At 29.1% G+C, this 20,142-nt stretch overlaps 1 protein-coding gene and 2 pseudogenes across 1 annotated transcript; 2 read left to right on the forward strand and 1 right to left on the reverse strand.

The window, feature by feature from the left end:
• LOC125832246 (chitin-binding lectin 1-like) overlaps window positions 1-1,538 on the forward strand; it is a 36,464-nt pseudogene extending 34,926 nt beyond the window's left edge.
• A 9,875-nt stretch (window positions 1,539-11,413) lies between these two features.
• LOC125832468 (chitin-binding lectin 1-like) lies at window positions 11,414-12,382 on the forward strand. Its single transcript, XM_049511619.1, has one exon. It carries the CDS (start codon window positions 11,414-11,416, stop codon window positions 12,230-12,232), a length of 819 nt encoding a protein of 272 aa, XP_049367576.1. The 3' UTR covers window positions 12,233-12,382.
• Window positions 12,383-18,154: 5,772 nt separating this feature from the next.
• Window positions 18,155-19,073, reverse strand: LOC125832441 (chitin-binding lectin 1-like; annotated as a pseudogene).
• Window positions 19,074-20,142: the final 1,069 nt, after the last annotated feature.

Raw genomic sequence — 20,142 nt, forward strand, 5'->3', positions numbered from 1 at the left:
TTTAAAACGTTCAATGATTGAATATTAAAAATAAATTTTTGAAAGCAGCAAAAATAATAAATACAAAAGGTCAAAATGTGGATTTATACACATTATATTAAGCCACAAAAAATTGGGGGGGGGGGGGGGGGGAGTACCTTTTTCTAAGTGGAGGTATGGATTAGGATGATCGTTGGGTGGCCAGCAACTGCCATGGTGATTGGTTTTGAAAATTTTCTAACTTCTTTGAAATATTTATTTTGATTTTGAAGCTTTGAGGGTTTGGAAACCAATAGCCAAATCTTTTTTTTGTTAGAGTACGTTGATCTGCCTTTTTTTGTTTTTACTTTTTAATTTATTTGTTTTTCTAAATAAAGCTCTAAGAAATAATATATATTGGAAGGATAATTATCAAATGGTTATGTTTAATTTGTCTTCCTCATCTTGCAGAATAGCAAACATTTTAATCATTTAAATGCTCTAGCTACTGTTTAGGAAAATTCTAATTTCCAGTTATAGTTTTGCTCAATTTTGCTATTCGCTGATTTGTATAATTCACCTAATTTGTATAATTCGTTTGATTTGTATAAATTCAGAATTTGTATAATTCGATTCCTGATTGTATAATTAATCCAGAATTTTGTATATGCTTACCCTAGATATTTGTATACAATTTATGAAAAATCATAATAAATTACCTTGTTTGTATATTGACAAACGAAATATACAAATGGAGTTTAGAAAAATTCCTAAATGTATAAATACATAATTTGTATATACTTACCCTATTTGTATATTCGCAAGCGAAATATACCAATGAGAAAAAATATACAACCGCAACCTCCACAACAAATAAAATTATAGTTATGGAGCGTAATTATCGAAATTATAGCTATAGAGGTTTGCTAATTTCTTTATTTACTCTTAATTTTGCTTATTTTACTCTATGAGAACCAAAGTTTAGCACTAATTTAAAAAATAAAAATGTACTCAATCAAATTTCATCAAGTATTGAATGTTTAGATTTACAATTTTATTAGATAATTGGAATTTTCAAGGAAATTAAATGAATAGTTTAGCAAAGAATTAAATTTTTTTAACTGAATTAAATCTCATGAAGTTTTGAATTTATATATAGTTAAAATAAAAGTTGTTTTATTTGTCTAACCGTATATACATAACATATGTTTTAATAGTATTTGAATAGATGGATAAGGGTAACGATATATATTGTTGTTTCTATTTTTAAAAAGAAAAACGTACGTTGTTATCATCATGGTGTACATTCAGTAATAATTTAGTTATAAATAGTTGAGCATAATCTAACCAATTCCTCTAGAAAATAATAAAAATGATGAGAATTACTAGCATTTTAGCTCTGCTGGCTTTGCAATTGTTCCTTGTAAGAATGGCCTCAGGCGATTTGTTTGATGTTCCAAAGAATGAAACTTTAGGTATATATTAATGAGTCATACCCACAGGGACGATGCGGAAGGCAAGCTGGTGGTAGAAAATGTCCTCCTAAATTGTGTTGTAGTAAACGTGGTTGGCTATTGTGATCCACTTTTTTGTCAAAGTCAATGTAGTGGTGCACCAATCCCACCCTATGTATCACCATTTCTAACCGCAAAACAACAACCTGGAGGAGGTATGAAAGGCATTCGAAGCTTCTTGCTCAACGAGGTTGTTGTCTAGATCTGGATCTACTCCATCTCTTGGGACTATTATTATTAATTAATGCTATGTATGTAATGCATCAAAGTAATGTTTATAAATAAATGAATAACTACTTTATTTTATTTTGTCAAAGGTTCATTCTAAATTATTATATTCTACTATCATTTTAATTTTATTACATAAATTAATTATGATGATATCCAATACTATCAATATGAATTTATCCTACATCTTCAATCATAACACCGTCTAATTAATTAACAATCTCAATGATTGATGAATGTTATTCACAATGGCGTATATATAGGTTTTTGGTCGTTGTATTTCAACTTCACTGCACCTTGACTATAAATTGTTTCTTGTGATCATTTATTAAATGACATATTTATATTTGTACATTAAAGTTCAATAATCAAAGCTTGTTGAGTATTGTACATTTTTTTTAATACGCACTCATATTTGATACACCTTTTTGCATGCAATGATTGAATCAGATAGTACCGCTACTTAACTTGATACTTTCGATTGAAATTTATTGATTTTGGGATTTAGAGTAAGTTGTTTTCTTTTCGACAATATTGGATACTCGAGACATTTTATATTTTTGTCTAATTTTCTTCTAAACACTTGTTTTAGCTTTTTCAAACATTTTTTGTATTTGTAGATGTTCTTATACTAATGTTATTAAATCTTGAAATTGGTTTATTTTTTAATTGTTTATCTGCACTTATAAAAGTTAATATTTTAGCATGAACCTATATAAATTTATTAGAGAACAATTAATACAAATGTAGAGTCTTGGTTTTCAATCCTCAAAATCCTACTAATTAATACAAATGTAGAGTCTTGACACCCAATTTTGACCCTCTACGATAGGAATTAATTTTCGACCTTCTTCAATTTCAATCGATTTGAAATGATTAGTTTTATAAAAATTTAAAATATTTTTTTTTAAGTTTTAAAGAATTTAGTCACTTTTCATAATGTTTTAAATAATATATATGTTTTAAATAATTATGTATATAATTAGTATATTTTATGAATATTCAAAAAATCATCTAAAAAATATTTTATTTAATATTAAATTAGTTTAGTTAATCAATAGTTATAATTTTGAGTGAATTAGTTTATAATTAAGTTAATTATTGTATTTCGTTAAGATTAAGACGCTCGTTAATTAATTAATAACAATTCGTCTTATTTCAATTTTGGCTGAATACAACCAATTACCCGAAATTGTAATCCATTTGGCTATTTCTTAAATCCCAAGATCTAACCCATTTTACCCCACTCTTGAACCCAATTCTCAGCTACCCAGCCCACCATATTTAGCCCAAATTCATCGTCTTCTTTACTCTCCTAAATTATTTAATTGTGATTATTTATTGTTAGCTTTTTGATTGACTCTAACTTTAAATAACTTAATTCAATTTCCCAAACGCTGAACTGATTTCTTTTGTGTTGGTTTATTTGATTTCTTTCAACTGTCGTTAGTCAATTAAATCTTTCAAATTGTAGTTATTTTTAATTGGTTAAATTATTTCAATATAGTTTTATTCTTTAAAATGATTCAAAAACTTTTTCTTCACTTAGTCATTTTGGCTAAAATTTTATTCACTTCCAAATTGTTTTAAATATTTTAAATAAGTACTCTTTGTCAAAAGATTCAAATGTTTCAGTTAAGGTCCCTTTTCTCAAAAAATAAAAAAAATATCTTTTGCTTGACTATTTTCTAAAAGTTAATCAAATATGGTAAATTATTTTTGTGTTAAACCATTTTTCTAAAAAATAGTCAAATATTTTTAGTCAAGTCGTATGATAACCGCGTGTTAGTGAATAGTGGGCACTTCAAATGCTTTAAAAACCTTCTTGAAGTGTAAATGAGAACCTCTTACCCATTTTCTCTAAATTTATAAAGACTTAATCTGTTAGAGTCTTTTAAAATTAAGTTTTCTTAATTTCTTTAAAAAATTAAGTGGCGACTCTTTTCTGAATATTTTTCTCAAATTATTTTATACTTACAAACATTTCAAAAATGATTTTCTAAAGATAGTAAAATTACGACATAACAACTAGGATTTAATTACTCCACTGAGCTAATTTTAAAAGAAATGATAAGCCTAGCTAAATGTTGATGCGACATAGAATAGATTTAATGCACACACTCTCTTGAAGAAAAAATAACAACAAAAAAAAAATCAGCCACATATCCTTTTTCTAATTGTTTTAATTACAGTGCGTTAGTACACATAACTATTATTTATTGTCCTTTAATTCTTTTTATCTTTTCTCTTTTATTAACATTTTAAAATCTATTTTACTTTTAATTATTTATAGAAAAATATGTGTAATTTATATAAAATATATATTAAAAAGTATCATTTAATTTTATTTTATTTTTTGTTATTTAATTTTCTTCACTTATTTTAATATTCGTCCAAAATCAACTTATTTTAAATGCAAGACATTTGGAATTAAAAATCATAAGGAAAGGGGGAGGGGGATGAATAAAAAGAATAAATAAAATCAATAGAAAAAAAATAATGAATGAAGGGAAAAAAGAAAAAGAAGAAGTTTAAATACGAGGCAAAAATAATTTCAAAAAATTTATGTGTATTAATTTTGTATAAATACACGATGTTTTACTTAAAAATATATGTAAAAGGAAAATGACTGAGTTTTCAAAAAAAAATCGATTAAAATTATTGTTTAAGCAAAATCGAATTTTCAAAAGAACAGAGTCGCCACTTAATTTTTAGTAAAAATCAAGAAAAAAACTTAAAGGGTTTTCAATCGACTCAAACAGATAAAATCAAAATAAAAAGGGTCCGAAGTTCAATGTACAATCCGAGAAGGTGTTAGGCCCTCGGAATGCCCGCTAACTCGCGGTTGACCGGCGATTTGACCAAAAATGATTTTGACTAATAATTTTTTAAGAAAAGTATTAACTGGGTAAGAAAAACTCTTTTTATTATATATTTAGATATATATATATATATTAATATTATTTTTTAGTTAGTTATTTTAAAGGGGAAATGAACTAAAGGGGAAATTTTCTAAAGGGGGATAGTTTAAGTATTGACAAGACTAATATTAAAATAAGAACTAAGTAATAAAATATATGTACTTCAATTCGAAAAATAAAATGAAATGGCCATCCTTGGGAATTTAATTAAATTAAACCATAAGATAATCAAAGTGTTAGTCAAATACAATAAAATAAGTAAGAGAGGGAAGGGAAATATTCAAATTTGGGCCTATTACAGCCCAGAAACGTTGGGCCAAAGGTGCTGATTTTTGGACTTTGAAATTCATTCCCGTTTTTGTATACACAAGTTGTATATCGATGCATACAACTCGTATATCGGCCCCGTTTCCTGTATCTCGAGCTGTATACTGAATGTACACAACCCACTTCAACTTTCAGCACCTGTATTTCGAATTTATGCCTAGTATTTCCGCATTCGACTTGTATATCATTGTATATTTAGCGCATATAAGCTGCTTTTGGACTTTCCGAGATTGTGTTTCAGCTTCCCGTTCAATTCCGCTTCTTGATCCATTTCGAGGCAGACTCGATAAAAACGATTGTTAGGCCACCTCGGCCCCAAAATCAGAAATGCAATGGGATGAGAGTCCATTGGACTCGGGAGGACATTTGCAGTAGAACAAAATGAATTAGATTAGCAAAGTGAAGAGCATATTCAACTTTAGACTTCTGAATCCAATTAACTTAAACATATAGGCAGTAACCAAAATTATTTTTTGAGTGGTTAACACATTGTCCAAAACAATTTAAGCATAAAAGGGAAGGAATTTTAATAAATCATGCAAAAATTAAACTTATACAAACAAAGGAGGAAATTAGTTACAAACCAACAAATTTAAACTTGAACTAATCATATGCTGGAATATAGATCTATACAGGAACAAATTCTCATTAGAGAATCGCTTAATTACTAAGCAACTCATGGATTGACACTAACAGGTGAAACACATGTATATAAGCTTTAAAGTCTAGACACGGAAGACATAAACCATACCTAGAGAAAATTAAGCTAATTGATTCAAAATTGAACATTAGCAAGTGGTTGCAAAACAATATAATAGTAAACAACAATCCACGAACTTATGTTGAACAAAAGAAAAAATCGAGTCAGAGTAATGGAAAAACAAAGCAAAGCCATATCAAGCCAAGGCTTAGCCAACTTTAAGAGCACAATCTGATGAACAACAAGAAGATGAACTGAATAGACGGAAAAGTTCGACATTTATAAAACCATGGAAGGTTAACCGTGACCAAAGAAGGAGCGAAATATTAAACATTCATACTTCAGAGAGCAACCAAACAGTAAAAAAAATCAACTAAAAGAAATTCAGCTAAGCCATTATAGATTCCACTCAATTCCAATCCTAAAGAAAACACCAAGACATAATTGAGAAAGCATAAACAGAAATCTCAACAACTAAAGATCAAACGAAACAGAACGTGAGAAAGATTTTTACCTCTTTCCGGGCAGCGAATTGGGACAAGAACGAGCTGGACAGAAGCAGTCTTTCACCACCGAGATGTGACTCCCAAAATTTCGATGAGCCATAGAAAAAACAACAAGAGCGAGGACTAAGCAAAAATCTTGATTTCAAGAAGTCCTAAACAGTAATGTAACTAGAAATTTCAGTGTGTGTTTCTGTCTTAAAAATCAGTCGATTCCTTTGTATATTTTTTTTTCTTTTTCAAATTTTCTTTCAACGATTGTCTCTAACCCAAAATCTTTCAATTCCCAAAAAAAAATCCCCCTATGCAGATGAACATAAAAGACGTTATATAGGGGAAAATTAGGGTAGGTTTTGGGGGAATTCGGGTAGAAATTTGGGGTCAATCCCGAATTCAAAATTCGAATTCTTTCACCAATTTGGACAAGCACCTTTTTCTGAAGATTTTGCTCCATTCCGGAAGAGGAAATGAAGAATGGACGACTTGGATCGATTCCAACGTCCCTCTTGTGCTACGTGGAGCGATCTCTCAGCCGAAAAGGACGAAAACGCGTGATTTGCTGCTGCTGGAACAGTGCTACGTTCTGGGTTTCTGGTCTTTGCGAAGAAGAAGGCACTGGTACAGGGATGGGGTTGGGCACATGGGTTTGATATTTGTGTTGTTATATTGTTTGGCTATATTGTTGGTATTGTATGTATATGGATTTGGTAGGAATTAGTATTGTTAGTGGGCTGCTGTACGTTATTGTTGGTTGAAGGAATTGACAAATGTTGATGGGTCTTTGTGGGCCGGTTTTTGGCATTAAGAAATGGCCCAAAATGGGTTTAAAGTAAGGTAAGTTAGATTGGAATTAGGAAATAGCTTTACAGATTGCAAATTCGGCCAAACTAATTAAGAATTTAGCCAAAATTGGATGAATACTCATGAATTCGGCTAAAAACTAAATAAGACAAATTAATATTAATTAATTAACGAGCTTCTTAATCTTAACGAAATAAAATAATTAAATTAATTGTAAATTAATGATTCAAAATTATAACCATAATTTAAACTAAACTAATTTAATAAAATACTTACTAAAATTAAAATCTTTTTGAGACGATTTTTGAAATGTTTATAAAATATGCTGATTATATACAAAATTATATAAAAACATATATATTACTTATAAATCATAAAAATGATAAGATTAATTAAAAGTAACTTAAAAAATATTTTGAGCTTAATAAAAAATAATTATTTCAAATCGTTTGAAATTTTAAAAAAATTCAGCGACTAATTATTATCGGGGAGGGTCAAAATTTGGTGTCAACACACGATAAAGAAAATAAGAAGATTTTCTTAAAAAGTAATAATGATAATAATATAGATAATATTTATATACACATGTTATACTTACAACCTACTTTACTTGGTTGAAGGGACCACATCAACGAAAAATTGAGTTTGAAAGAAAAGGGAGGAGAGGGTAATAGAACCCGAATTAAGTTAAAGTATGTTGCTAAAATTCAATGGTACTCTACCTTATCCCTTTTTTATATGACCCTAGATTTATAGCGAAAAAAGCTTTACAATTAATATTGTTGATAGATGAGAGATGGTTACTCTAAATCATTGTTACTTCTCTCTACTATACTAGATACAACCGTCCAGGCAAGGTTAAACTGTTTTGAGACAATGTGAAATTGAATAAAATATCTTTCATTAATAATTCGGTTCAAAAAGTCTCTAAAGTTAATACATTGATCCGAAAAAGCAAGAAATCAAGGGTACAATCAATGTAATAGTAATACAATATTGTCTTATGGCTAAAATTATTATATGTGAAAACAACTACGGTCAATTTCTTCAAAAAATCTTCCTTTTTCTCAAAGATACTATTTTTTTTTTCTATGATGTGTCAAAATCGATGATATACTTGCCCTTAAAATATATAGGAGGTTGTTAGTCATTAAACATTGTATAGCCATTGCCTTGTGTACACTAAAGTTAACCAAACAGTGTGTACCCTTATCAGCCTTTTATGTAACAGTGTCAAATGGTTGAATTTTTAAAAGTAAAAGTTGTTTAATTTTATATTATTTTAACTTTTAAATAGTAAATAAAGGAACAAAATTCACCTACGAAGATTGTAGTACTCTCACGGCCTGCTAAAATTTTAGATCGTTACAATTAGCAATAAGAAAAACTACTTAATTACTCCCTTGGTGCGTTTTACTTGTCCACCATACTAAAAATAGTACAATATTTGTTCAGTTTGAATAATCAAAAGATAATTTATCTTTTTATGTGTATTTTACCTTTACTATTAAATATCTAATAAATTTCTCAAATCATTGTACTTAATATATTCAAAAGATATAATGTAGTAATATTACCCCTATTTTTTATTATTTCTTAAGATGTGTGTCAAATCAATAGTGGACTATCATTGTTGAAGAGAGGGAGCAATAGATGATCTTATTTAGTAATTAGGATAATATTTTCTGAATATATTGTGGGAATGCTAAAGATAAGCTTCGGTTGATTATCATTTGTTTTAAAAGAAAAATAAAGAAGAGTTTTAAAAAATTGAAACTGATTTAAAATCAAACTCTAGCTAGAACGATAAATTTTGGGGGTTTAGCAAAAATTAAAAGATTCCTCTCTTAATGTTTGGTTGAAAATAGTTTTTGCAAAAAATAATTGATTTTTTATTTTCAATCCACCACTAAAGAAGCAAAATCGTATTTGATTTCTAGGAAGAAACAAATAACAATTGCACTCAATTATCATTATTATTACAATTGCATTCGAGTACTTGTCATGTTTTAAGAAAGTTCAATGATTGAATATTAAAAAATAAATTTTTGAAAGAAAAAATAATAAATATAAAATGTCAAAATGGGGATTTGTCTCAAAAATAATTTTTTATATAAATTATTACACATTATATCAACCAAAAAAAAATAAGGAGAAAAAAACAGAGAGGAGAAAGACTAAAAGAGTATTACATACCATGGTGACTTGTTTTGAAAATTTTATAACTTCTTTGAAATACTGATTTTGATTTTGCAGCTTTGAGGGTTTTGGAAACCAATAGCCAAATCTTTTTTATTTTAAAGTACGTAGATCTGCCTTTATTTTTTTGTTTTACTTATTAATTTATTTGTTTTCTAAATAAAGTTCTAAGAAATAAAACATATATATTAGAAGCATGATTATCAAATGGTTAAGTTTGATTTCTCTTCCTCATCTTTTTGATTACTTCAAAATTCCGACACACTTTCTTGATAGATAAAGATTTTACTCTTAATTTTCATATATTTTACTCTATAAGAACCAAAGTAATATCTATTACAATAAATTATGATTTATGAATATTTTTTTTATATTATTCTAGTTTAGAACGAATTTTTAAAAAAATAATATAGTTGGTAGATGAGAGAATGTTACTCTAAATTATTGTTACTTCTCTCATGTGTTCCGCATAATTTCAATATATTATGATTTAATGAAAAATAATAATTATCTAGCACCTCACTTTCCTTTTTGAAATCAAACATTGAAATAAAACGTGTCATGTGATATTATATTCTACAAAAGTAAGAAATTAGGGGTACAAACAATATAATGGTGACGTATTTGTCTTATGAGTGACATTATTATATAAAAAACAACGGTTGTTCGCTAATAAAAAGTCCTTTTCTCAAATGTACTATTTTTTTTTATATGAATTGTTTTTTCTATGATAAGTCATAATCCAACAAAAGTAACAAAAGAAGTGTAATTTGATATTCTACTTATTTCTCTTGTTTTTCTAAATAAAATCCTTAGGGTAACACAAGAAGGTTCGCATTTCATGCTAGATATCTTTATTGATTTTGCATCATTTTCACTCATTTTTTCCCACTTATTGTCATATTATTTTAACAGAAAGGGGTTAATTATCGTTAAACAATGGTAAATTGAATAAAAATATTTTCAATTAATAGTCCGTTTAAAAAAATCTTCTAAATACAATACATTGATCCAAAAAGCAAGAAATCAAGGATAAAATGATGTAATGGTGAAACAATATTGTCTTATGGCTAAAATTATTATATGTGAAAATAACGACTGTCAATTTCTACACTCGTTAATTAAAAAAAATCTCTGGGTTTTTTTTCTCAAAGTTACTATTTTTTGTTATTTTTCTGATGTTTCTCTTGTTTTTCCTTAATGAACTGTTGGGGTAGGTTCACATTTCATGCTAGGCCATATATATTTTATTAATTTTACTTCATTTTTTCATTTTTTTGTTTCACTTATTGGCTTGTTATATATATTAATGAAAAGGATTAAAGTATTCTTTAAACTATGTGAATTGAGAAAATTTTCCTTCATTATTAATTTGTTTTGAAGATGTCCCAAATCATATCAATATTTTAGTCCAGAAAACGCAATGGCAATCCAATATTTGTCTTATGACTGAAATTATTATATGTGAAACAACGACGATTAATTTTTTTAATGACAACGGCAACCAATTTCTTCACTCTTTAACCAAAGAATATATTTAAGCCTTTTTCTCAAAGTTATTACTTTTTTATTTTTTATTTTTTTATTTATGATGAGTCATAATCGAACAAAAGTAAAAAGAAGTGTAACTTGAAATTATACTTTTTTTCTCTTGTTTTTCCTTGTTAAATTCATAGGTAACAAATGTAATTCACATTTCATGCTAGGCCATATATCTTTATTACGCTTTTTCCATGTAGAATAGAAATTATCTCTAAGATTGACAGAATATATATTTTCTTTCTCCGAGAAAATAGGGATCCCGAACAGGAGAAGTTTTAGTGTTATTTTTTCTCTTATTTTTGTTTTATTTATTGTCGTTTTATATTAAAAAGAATCAAAATATCCGAAAATTATGCAAGATTGAAAAAAAATATACTCTATTAATAGTTTGGTCCTAGAATATTTCTAATGTCAAAACTCGTATTACTCTTTGATGTTTGCTTCTATGCGTTATAATGTGCTTTTAGCAAAAATTAAATGAATCATAAGAGCAATTTATTATTGTCCTTTCTATTGAAAGAAACATAAGTACTAAGTATTAAGTATTGATGTGAATTACAAATACGGTAATGAGTCCAACCAAACTTTAAATTGACATATGATATGCTGCTATTAATCGCTATCAAATATAGTGCTTGTTCCCTGATAATTTTGCCATAAATACTTTGATCATTTAACCAATTAATTCATCTTCATCAAATATCCTACGTTTATAACAAAATGAAAGAGACCGCAATTAGCCTTTTATTAGCTCTACTGACTTTGTTCCTCCTTGAGGTGGTCTCAGCCAATGAGCTATCTCTTCCCTTTCATCTCCCAATCAATGAAACCTTTCAAGGTATTAATAATGCATCAGCCGGATACCAGGGACGATGTGGAATGCAAGGTCATGGCGGAAAATGTCCTACTGGACTCTGTTGTAGTATATGGGGTTGGTGTGGAACAACATCAGACTATTGTGCTCCTAAAAACTGTCAGAGACAATGTCCAGCCCAGTACCCAGAGGGACGATGCGGATGGCAAGCTGATGGTAAATCATGTCCTACTGCTACTGGTCAATGTTGTAGTATATGGGGTTGGTGTGGGACCACACCAGATTATTGTGCTCCTGAAAACTGTCAAAGCCACTGTAAATTACCCTCACCTCCTCCTCCACCTCCATCCCCACCCCCACCTCCACCCGCACTTCCATACCCACAATGTGGAATTAAAAAGGGTGGCGGGAAATGTATTAAAACAGGAGAGTGTTGTAGTATATGGGGTTGGTGTGGAACCACAAACGAGTATTGTTCTCCTGGATATTGTCAGAAACAATGTCCAGGTCCATACCCACAGGGACGATGCGGATGGCAAGCTAATGGTAAATCATGTCCTACTGGTACTGGACAGTGTTGTAGTAACGGTGGTTGGTGTGGGACCACATTCGGTTATTGCGCTTCTCAACACTGTCAAAGCCAATGCAACACTACTACTACTCTAACCTCATCCCTCAAGAATCGTATGAGAGGTATTGGAAGTTTCATGCTCAACATTGTCTAGATGCTACTTCCCAAATACTAGCTACAGGATGTACTTTTACTCCTCTTTTGGGACTGGACAAGTGAACGAATATTATTAATGTGTGTAATAATTAATGCATATAAAATGCATTAAGAAATAATATAATACTAAATAAAGACCTTTTGTCTACAAACATATTTTATTTACAACTATTTATGTTCCATAATACAACCATGTTTAGCTACTTGCTAGTTTTTCCTGTATTCCCAAATACTGCTAGAGGATGTACTTTTACTCCTCTTTTGGGACTGGACTGAGAAAAATTAGCCAAAATACTGCTAGGGTTTATTTTGGTTTATTTGGGGATTTTCGTCCAATTGAGGAGCACGGATGATAAGTATAGTAACAACATGGGTAAAAATACGGTAAAGACATAGTCAACTAATAAACCAAAGTTGAGGGGTATTTTTGACCCTTTTCCCTTATTATTATTATTATTATTATTATTATTGTTATTATTATTATTATTATGTATACCTCATTATTTCGGAACTTTAATTTCTTTTGTTATAATTTATATAACGTTATTTAATTGAATAAAAAAAATTAAAGGAGAGAAGTGCCATAAGTCATTATAACTTATCTCATTATAAAATATTTGCAACTATAAAATGTAACATTCTTTTGGAAATTATAAATTTTTTAAGAAGAAAGTAATGGTCGCATGAATCAAATGTGTATCCGATGAGTAAGGTAATGCATATATGTGCAAAAAATCAATTAGATATGTATAAATAGTAGATTTGAGCAGAGTAAATTTGATAAAGGTGATTGAATTATAATTTTGAACTCATAAAGTTCAAATTCCAGTTAATCTACTAATATCATAATTTGAGTGTTTTTTTAGTTTCCCATCAAATATATGAGTATCCACTTTCCCAACAAGATTAGCAATATAAAACTTGACTGTAATTCTCAATATTCTACAAATGGAAAAGAGTCAAAAATACCCTTGAACTATATGAAAAGGTTTAAAAATATCCTTCATCCATCTTTTGGTCAAAAAATATCCTTCATACATCTTTTGATAAAAAAATATCCTTCAGGAATTCTTTTTTTTTTTGGCTTACTTACCCCCTTGAAACTAACAACCCTCTCTTTATTTTTTTTAAAAAAAATATTTATTATGTGTCATTCTCTTATGGGATGAAATAAAATCCCCATCCCAGCTAGAATTTCTCCCATAATTTATCCAAGCCAAAAGAATATACTTCTTTAAGACCTCAATTATTTTTATTTATTTTTTTAAAAAGCTAATAGTTTTTATATTTGTTGTAGCATTTTATTTTTGAGTTTCTTTTAGATCCGGCTCCTCTCCATTTTTTTTCTCTATTTTCCCCCAATTTTTACTTGGATTGAAGGCACATGGCATACGAAAAAATTAACGACTAAAATTTAATTAATTAAATCAAAATTCTAAACATGATATAATATCATGTTCACAATAATATTATCTTATCCATAATACGTTATAATTTTTTTCCTTTTTTCCCCTATTTTTGATTTTCCCTACGGGTTACGGGCTACGGGCTACGAGCATCTATATTCTTTTTCTTCGTTTCTCTTTGAAATTAGTTGTTTCAAAGAGTATTACTAAAAAATTAAATGATCATTTTTTTAGAAAGAAAAAAGGAAGATAGAATTTAGGATTTATGATAGCATAATATGTCCTTATAATTGTGGCATTACTAATATTTTTAAAAAAATATACAAATTATCTAAAACGATTTTTTTTAAAATAAAAAAAACTATAGAAAATACAAATTACTAGATTTAAAAAAAATATGTTTTTGAGGTCTTGAAGATGTATATTGGTTTTATTTGGATAAATTATAGGGAAAAATTAATAGAGGTAGATTTTATTTCTATCCAATAAGAAAATGACAAAAAATAAGTATTTAAAAAAATAAAAAATAAATAAAGAGAGGTTTACAAATTAATATATATTTTTGTGTCTCATCTATTTTTATTTTTTTTGGCATCTCATACGATTTGCTTTATTTTATAGCCCGATGAACAATTTGCAAGTAGTTTTCTATTATTTAAATTAGTGCTTGAAATCAATACACTTAATCATATAATTTGTGTTTGCAGGTAAATTATAATTATGTTCTACTAATATATATGGACAACTTTCTTTGACCTACTAACTCCAATCTATTTTTCTCTCTTTAAAATCTTTTAATTTTTTGCCCATTTTTTTCTTCTCATTATATTTTGCTATAAGGAATAGAATCACAAGGACATATTGAAAATAAAATTTAAATAGTTGTCTTCTATTAGTTTATTTATTTTGTCTTTTACTTGAATTAAAGATTAAGATTGTAAATTTAAGTTATAAAAATGGTGAAAGCTCCTGAAAAAGGACAATAAAATAAAATAAAATAATTTGCCAACTCAACCTATTGCACAACGTCTTTCATCAAGTGGCACATTATGATTTTTCATATTTTTATGTCAGTTAGAAAATTTATTTTCAAGTGGTCCTAGATTTAGAAAGGGTAAACTTTAATATAAATGCAGTTGGTAGATAAAGAATTAACTTCACTTTCTACATTATTGTTGTTACTCTTTAATGTTGTACACTTGTACTATATAATTTTAATACTATCTGTTTATCGAGAAAATAATTCAATAACCTTTCAAAAGCTTAGAAGTTGGACACTAAAAAAATATATTTATGAGGTTCTTAGAAAAGTCACGTGTGATAGGCTCGACTAAGAAGAGTTTAAGTAGAAGATGGGGTTGGAAATATCCCAGGGCACTCTTTTTTCTAAGATACTGCACGTTGCACCAAAATCAATAGCTAAGAAAGGATTAGGTGGGATTCAACCCCCCGGTCTTTTTTATTGAATACTCTTGCTAAAGTTCACCATCTCTTCACTTGATCTTTATACAAAATTAATTTTTTTTATTTATCTATTTTAACAAATCAAAATAAACTTATCATTTTCTTCTAATTATCCTTATCATTAAGTAGTGTCAAATTTAAAATATATAAGATTAACTTAGTAAAATACATCTCAAATTAAAAATAATAATCTTAAATGGTATATCAGGCCAATTATTTTTCATAACCCTTTCTATTGAAAGGAAAATGTAATAACAAAACAAAATTAATACTTATGCACTTTAGGGACTCACTTGTAACTTATTTTCCTATATATATACAGCATCATAAGACCTCATCTATCCCATAACAATTCACAAATTAAAATGAAACTTTTAGTTGTGATGGTTTTGTTTCTTGTTAAGGTGGTCTCAGCTGATCATGAGGCATCTCTTCCCTTTAATGAAACACATGTTGTGCAGTCAGTACATCAACCAGGACGATGAGGATTACAAACTTGGGGACATCAACAATGTTCTGAAGGGTCGTGTTGTAGTATCTCTGGTTGGTGTGGAACCACATCAAGCTATTGTAACTCTCCATTTTGTCAAAGTCAATGCCAAGAGCTAGACGACGACACATCAGCCCTATCAGTAGTACAATCAGGACAATGTGGAAGCCAAGCTGGAGGTAAACAATGTCCTAATGGAGAATGTTGTAGTCGACGGGGTTGGTGTGGAACCACATCAGACTATTGTGAGTATTAAGCCAAATCAAAGCTTCTTCCCCAAACTTGGCTAGAGGATGTACTTTTACTCCTCTTTTGGGACTAGTGAAGTGTAGTTGAATATTAAGTAATGTGTGTAATTTTAATTAATGTATATATATGAAATGCATTAATTAATTAATATTATAATAAATAAATGACGTTTCTCTAAATCAAAATAGTGAATGATTATGTATGTTCATTCTATAATATATATATATTCCCACCATTTTCATCTATATTATAATCTATATGAAGGGGTACGTACGAAATGTAACCCATTTAGGATTTTACATTTTGCTCGACTTTGATGCGTAAAGAACAAATATTTATTGAGTCAAAATTTCTTATTCAAAATAACTCAATTATTATTTTTTACAAATATTGGCCATTCGATCCTATTTCTTATCAGCGGGGTGCATTTTGATGCTCTCCCGCTTCACTAAACACCATAAATTTCACTAGTTTTTACTCACCACTTGTGTATCTGATATAGTTTATTTTATATATGTAATAAAATTTACCCCAAAACCAGCGAACATGAAAAAAAATAAAAAAATACAATGCTTGAAAGAGAAAATATGATATCATGAAACAACACACAACATGAGTGTGATTGCAGTAAATGCACATCCGCTATGGGTGGGTTGCTTTTGAAGAAAGAAAAAAAATAGAAAAAAATAAATTTTCATTTAATTTTATTAATAAATTTAATTAGATTTTTTTGTCAATGAAATCGAAGATAGTATTGTTGGGAAACTTTGAAAGTGCAGTAATTGAAGTGGGTTTAACAGAAAAAGATCCGGAGAAAAGGAGAGAGAATGACCGAAGGGAAATTTAGGAGAGAGATTTTATTAGAGGTACTTGTTTATAGATAATTTTAAAGTGATAGAAGATTAATATGAAGAAATGTAATTTATAAATAAAATAATTTGTGCTCAAATCTGTTTCTCCCATTATTTTTCTCTTTGAATTTCTATGTGCTTCGAGGGATCTTAGTATATTTATCTAAAATACCTTGCTATATATCTTATCTCAACGATTATTAATGAATTTATGAGATATTTGAGATGTCTCTTCAAGAAATAATATTACCCTTTGTATAGGCATGAATCATGACTTTATGATAGAAATCATAAAATAGTCTTTAAAAAATTCTGATTCAAATCAAATTTATTTTATAGAGTTTCACAAAATTTTAATATCTACGGTATTATATGACTTAATTATTTTTTGATTAGTACCGTATTTGTTTCTTTAAGTTTCGGGCACGTACGTGCCACTTTATATATCGTGGGGATGCAAAATAAAACACACGACTTTTATTCGGTAGGGTACATTCAGAAATGATTGTACCATTCCACATGGTAATAATTGAACTCTCTTTTTAAACTTCTTTTTTCTTCGATAAATTCACAAAGGGGTGTCAATAATATCTTTTGATGTTTAAGGGATTGAAAAGCTAGAAAGTAAGTGCAATAGCTCATAAATCGCATAGAAAACGTAAATTATGGGTGTGCTTATCAGACATCCGCTATGGGTGGATTACTTTTGAAGAAAGAAAAATAAAAGAAAGAGAGAGGTAATAAATAGATTTGGATTTCTCTAAGTATTAATGAATTGATTTGGATTTTTTCGTTGATGAAATCAAAATTATGATGGTTGGGGTGCTTTGAAAGTGCAGTAGTAAAGGTGGATTTAATAGAAGAAAATCGTTTGAGAGAGAAGGAGGAGGGAGAGACTGATTTGAAGTGAAAGTATAAATTATGAAAAGAATAAGTGGTTAGATAATTAAAGACTCTATTTTAAAGTAACTTTAAGGAGTAATGTATTTCATTCCAAGTCTAATACAAAATTATTAAATAGTAAGATAATAAATATAGTTTATATATATAAATTAAATTGGAGATATGATATGTATGTATATCTAATTAAATAGTTTTCCCTGTTTTAATCAAATCATGTGTACTACTATTTGTGTAAACAAATGTTTTAAGCCTCTACCCTTCTTCTTCCAGAGACTTCAAAAGAGAAATGTAAATCAAAATGTTTTAATTATAATTCATCATAGGTGGCACGTGCGGTTGATACGCTAGCTAAGAATGATAATATCATCACAATTTATGGAAGGTAAAAATCGAGTGGTAATTAAAATAAGGTAGTAGACAAAAGTTCTTTATTTATTTACATTAATTAATGCATTTTCATATGCATTATAATTACAGGCATTAATATTGGAATTATTTCAGCAGTTCCAAAAGAGGAGTAAAAGTACATCCTGTAGCTAGTATTTGGGAAGTAGCATCTAGACAATGTTGAGCATGAAACTTTCAATACCTCTCATACGGTTCTTGATGGGTGAGGTTAGAGTAGTGTTGCATTGGCTTTGACAGTGTTCAGAAGCACAATAATCTGATGTTGTCCCACACCAACCAGCGTTACTACAACACTGTCCAGTAGCAGTAGGACATGATTTACCATCAGCTTGCCATCCACATCGTCCCTCTGGGTATGGACCTGTACATTGCATCTGACAATATCCAGGAGAACAATACTCGTATGTGGGTCCACACCAACCCCATATACTACAACAATCTCCGGTTATGTGGAGACGGAGGTGGAGGTGGAGGTGGAGGTGAGGGTGGAGGTGGTGTGGATGGGCATTGACTTTGACAAATTCCGGAAGCACAATAATCCCATGTGGTTCCACACCAACCATCAACACTACAACATAGTCCATTAGGACATAATCCGCCATCAGCTTGCCATCCGCATCGTCCTTTTGGGAAGGGGCCTGAACATTGACTCTGACAATATTCAGGATTACAATAGTCTGATTCGGTTCCACACCAACCCAATATATTACAACACTATCCAGTAGGACATTTTACGCCACCACCAGCTTGCATTCCACATCTTCCATGTGGGGACGGGCCAGGGCCTGTACATTGATTCTGACAAAATCCAGAACCACAATAGTCTGATGTTGTTCCACACCAACCCCATATACTACAACACATTCCAGTAGGACATTTTGCGCCATCAGCCTGCATTCCACATTCTCCCTCGTTCAAGTACACGCCAGCTGATGCATTATTAATTCCTTCAAGGCCAAAGGTTCCATTAATTGGGAGATGAAAGGGAAGAGATAGCTCATTGGCTGAGATCACCTCAAGGAAGAACAAAGTCAGTAGAGCTAAAACGCTAATTGCCGTCTCTTTCATTTTGTTATAATTATTTGATGAAGATGAATTAATTGGTTAAATGCTCAAGTATTTATAGCAAAATTATCACTTTGATTGATAGCGACTAATAATATATAAAAAGCATTATGCATATACTTCTTAGCTATGATTCTAAAGGAGGTGAGTTAAGTCTATCACTCTATCCATCCTCATGGCACCAGGCTTCAAAGGTGACTTCTTCTTACCTGCACAATATTTTTCCATTTTACTTTATATGATCGTATATAATCAATTATAAAAAACTTTAAAAAATAGAACTTATGATTTTGAATATATCAATACATACTTTCTTCGTTCAATTTTACTTGTTACATTTGAATTTGACCGATCCATTAAGAAAATGATGATTTATATGACTACTTTATCACACTATTCCTATTAATTGATGTTTCGTACTAGATCTTAAAAAATAATTTTGAAAACAAGTAATTAGTAATAAGGGTAAAACATGATAAAAAATAATTATTTTTTCTTAATACTAGATTCTTAAGGCCCGTGATACGGGCCCAATATAATCAATTATTAATCATTATTTGACAAATATTAAAAGGTTTTTCTATAGCATACTGATCAACATTAATTAATATTGATCCTAGTAAAAAATTTAGTATTAAAAAATATCAAAAAATAACCATCAAAGAATATAGTGCATTGAATGGTGTTTCTCCTTCCTTAATTAAATATCTTAATTTTGAGTTTTGGATATGAAATATTTTTTAATAGAGAGCTCTATATCCGAATGGGCAACTCCAATATAAATATCGAATACTGAATAAAAATATTAAATTAAATTAACCCAATAATATTTTAAAGTATAATTGATATTAGCGATGGATAGATTCATTTTTTAAGTCGTAAAACTTTGAAGTATAATATTCAATTTATTTATTTATTACTATAAGACACAAATTTAGTAGGATTCAGAGTTAAATTTGTCTATTAGATTGGATTATATCTTATATAAAAATCAGGAATCATTATGTATTATCATCTTGAAATCTATCCTATTCATTTCAATTAATCTGTCGAATTTTTCTTTATAATCTAT

This window comes from Solanum verrucosum, unplaced genomic scaffold, assembly GCF_900185275.1.
Source record: "Solanum verrucosum unplaced genomic scaffold, falcon-dt-bn FXZP01000009.1, whole genome shotgun sequence".
Lineage (NCBI taxonomy): Eukaryota > Viridiplantae > Streptophyta > Magnoliopsida > Solanales > Solanaceae > Solanum > Solanum verrucosum.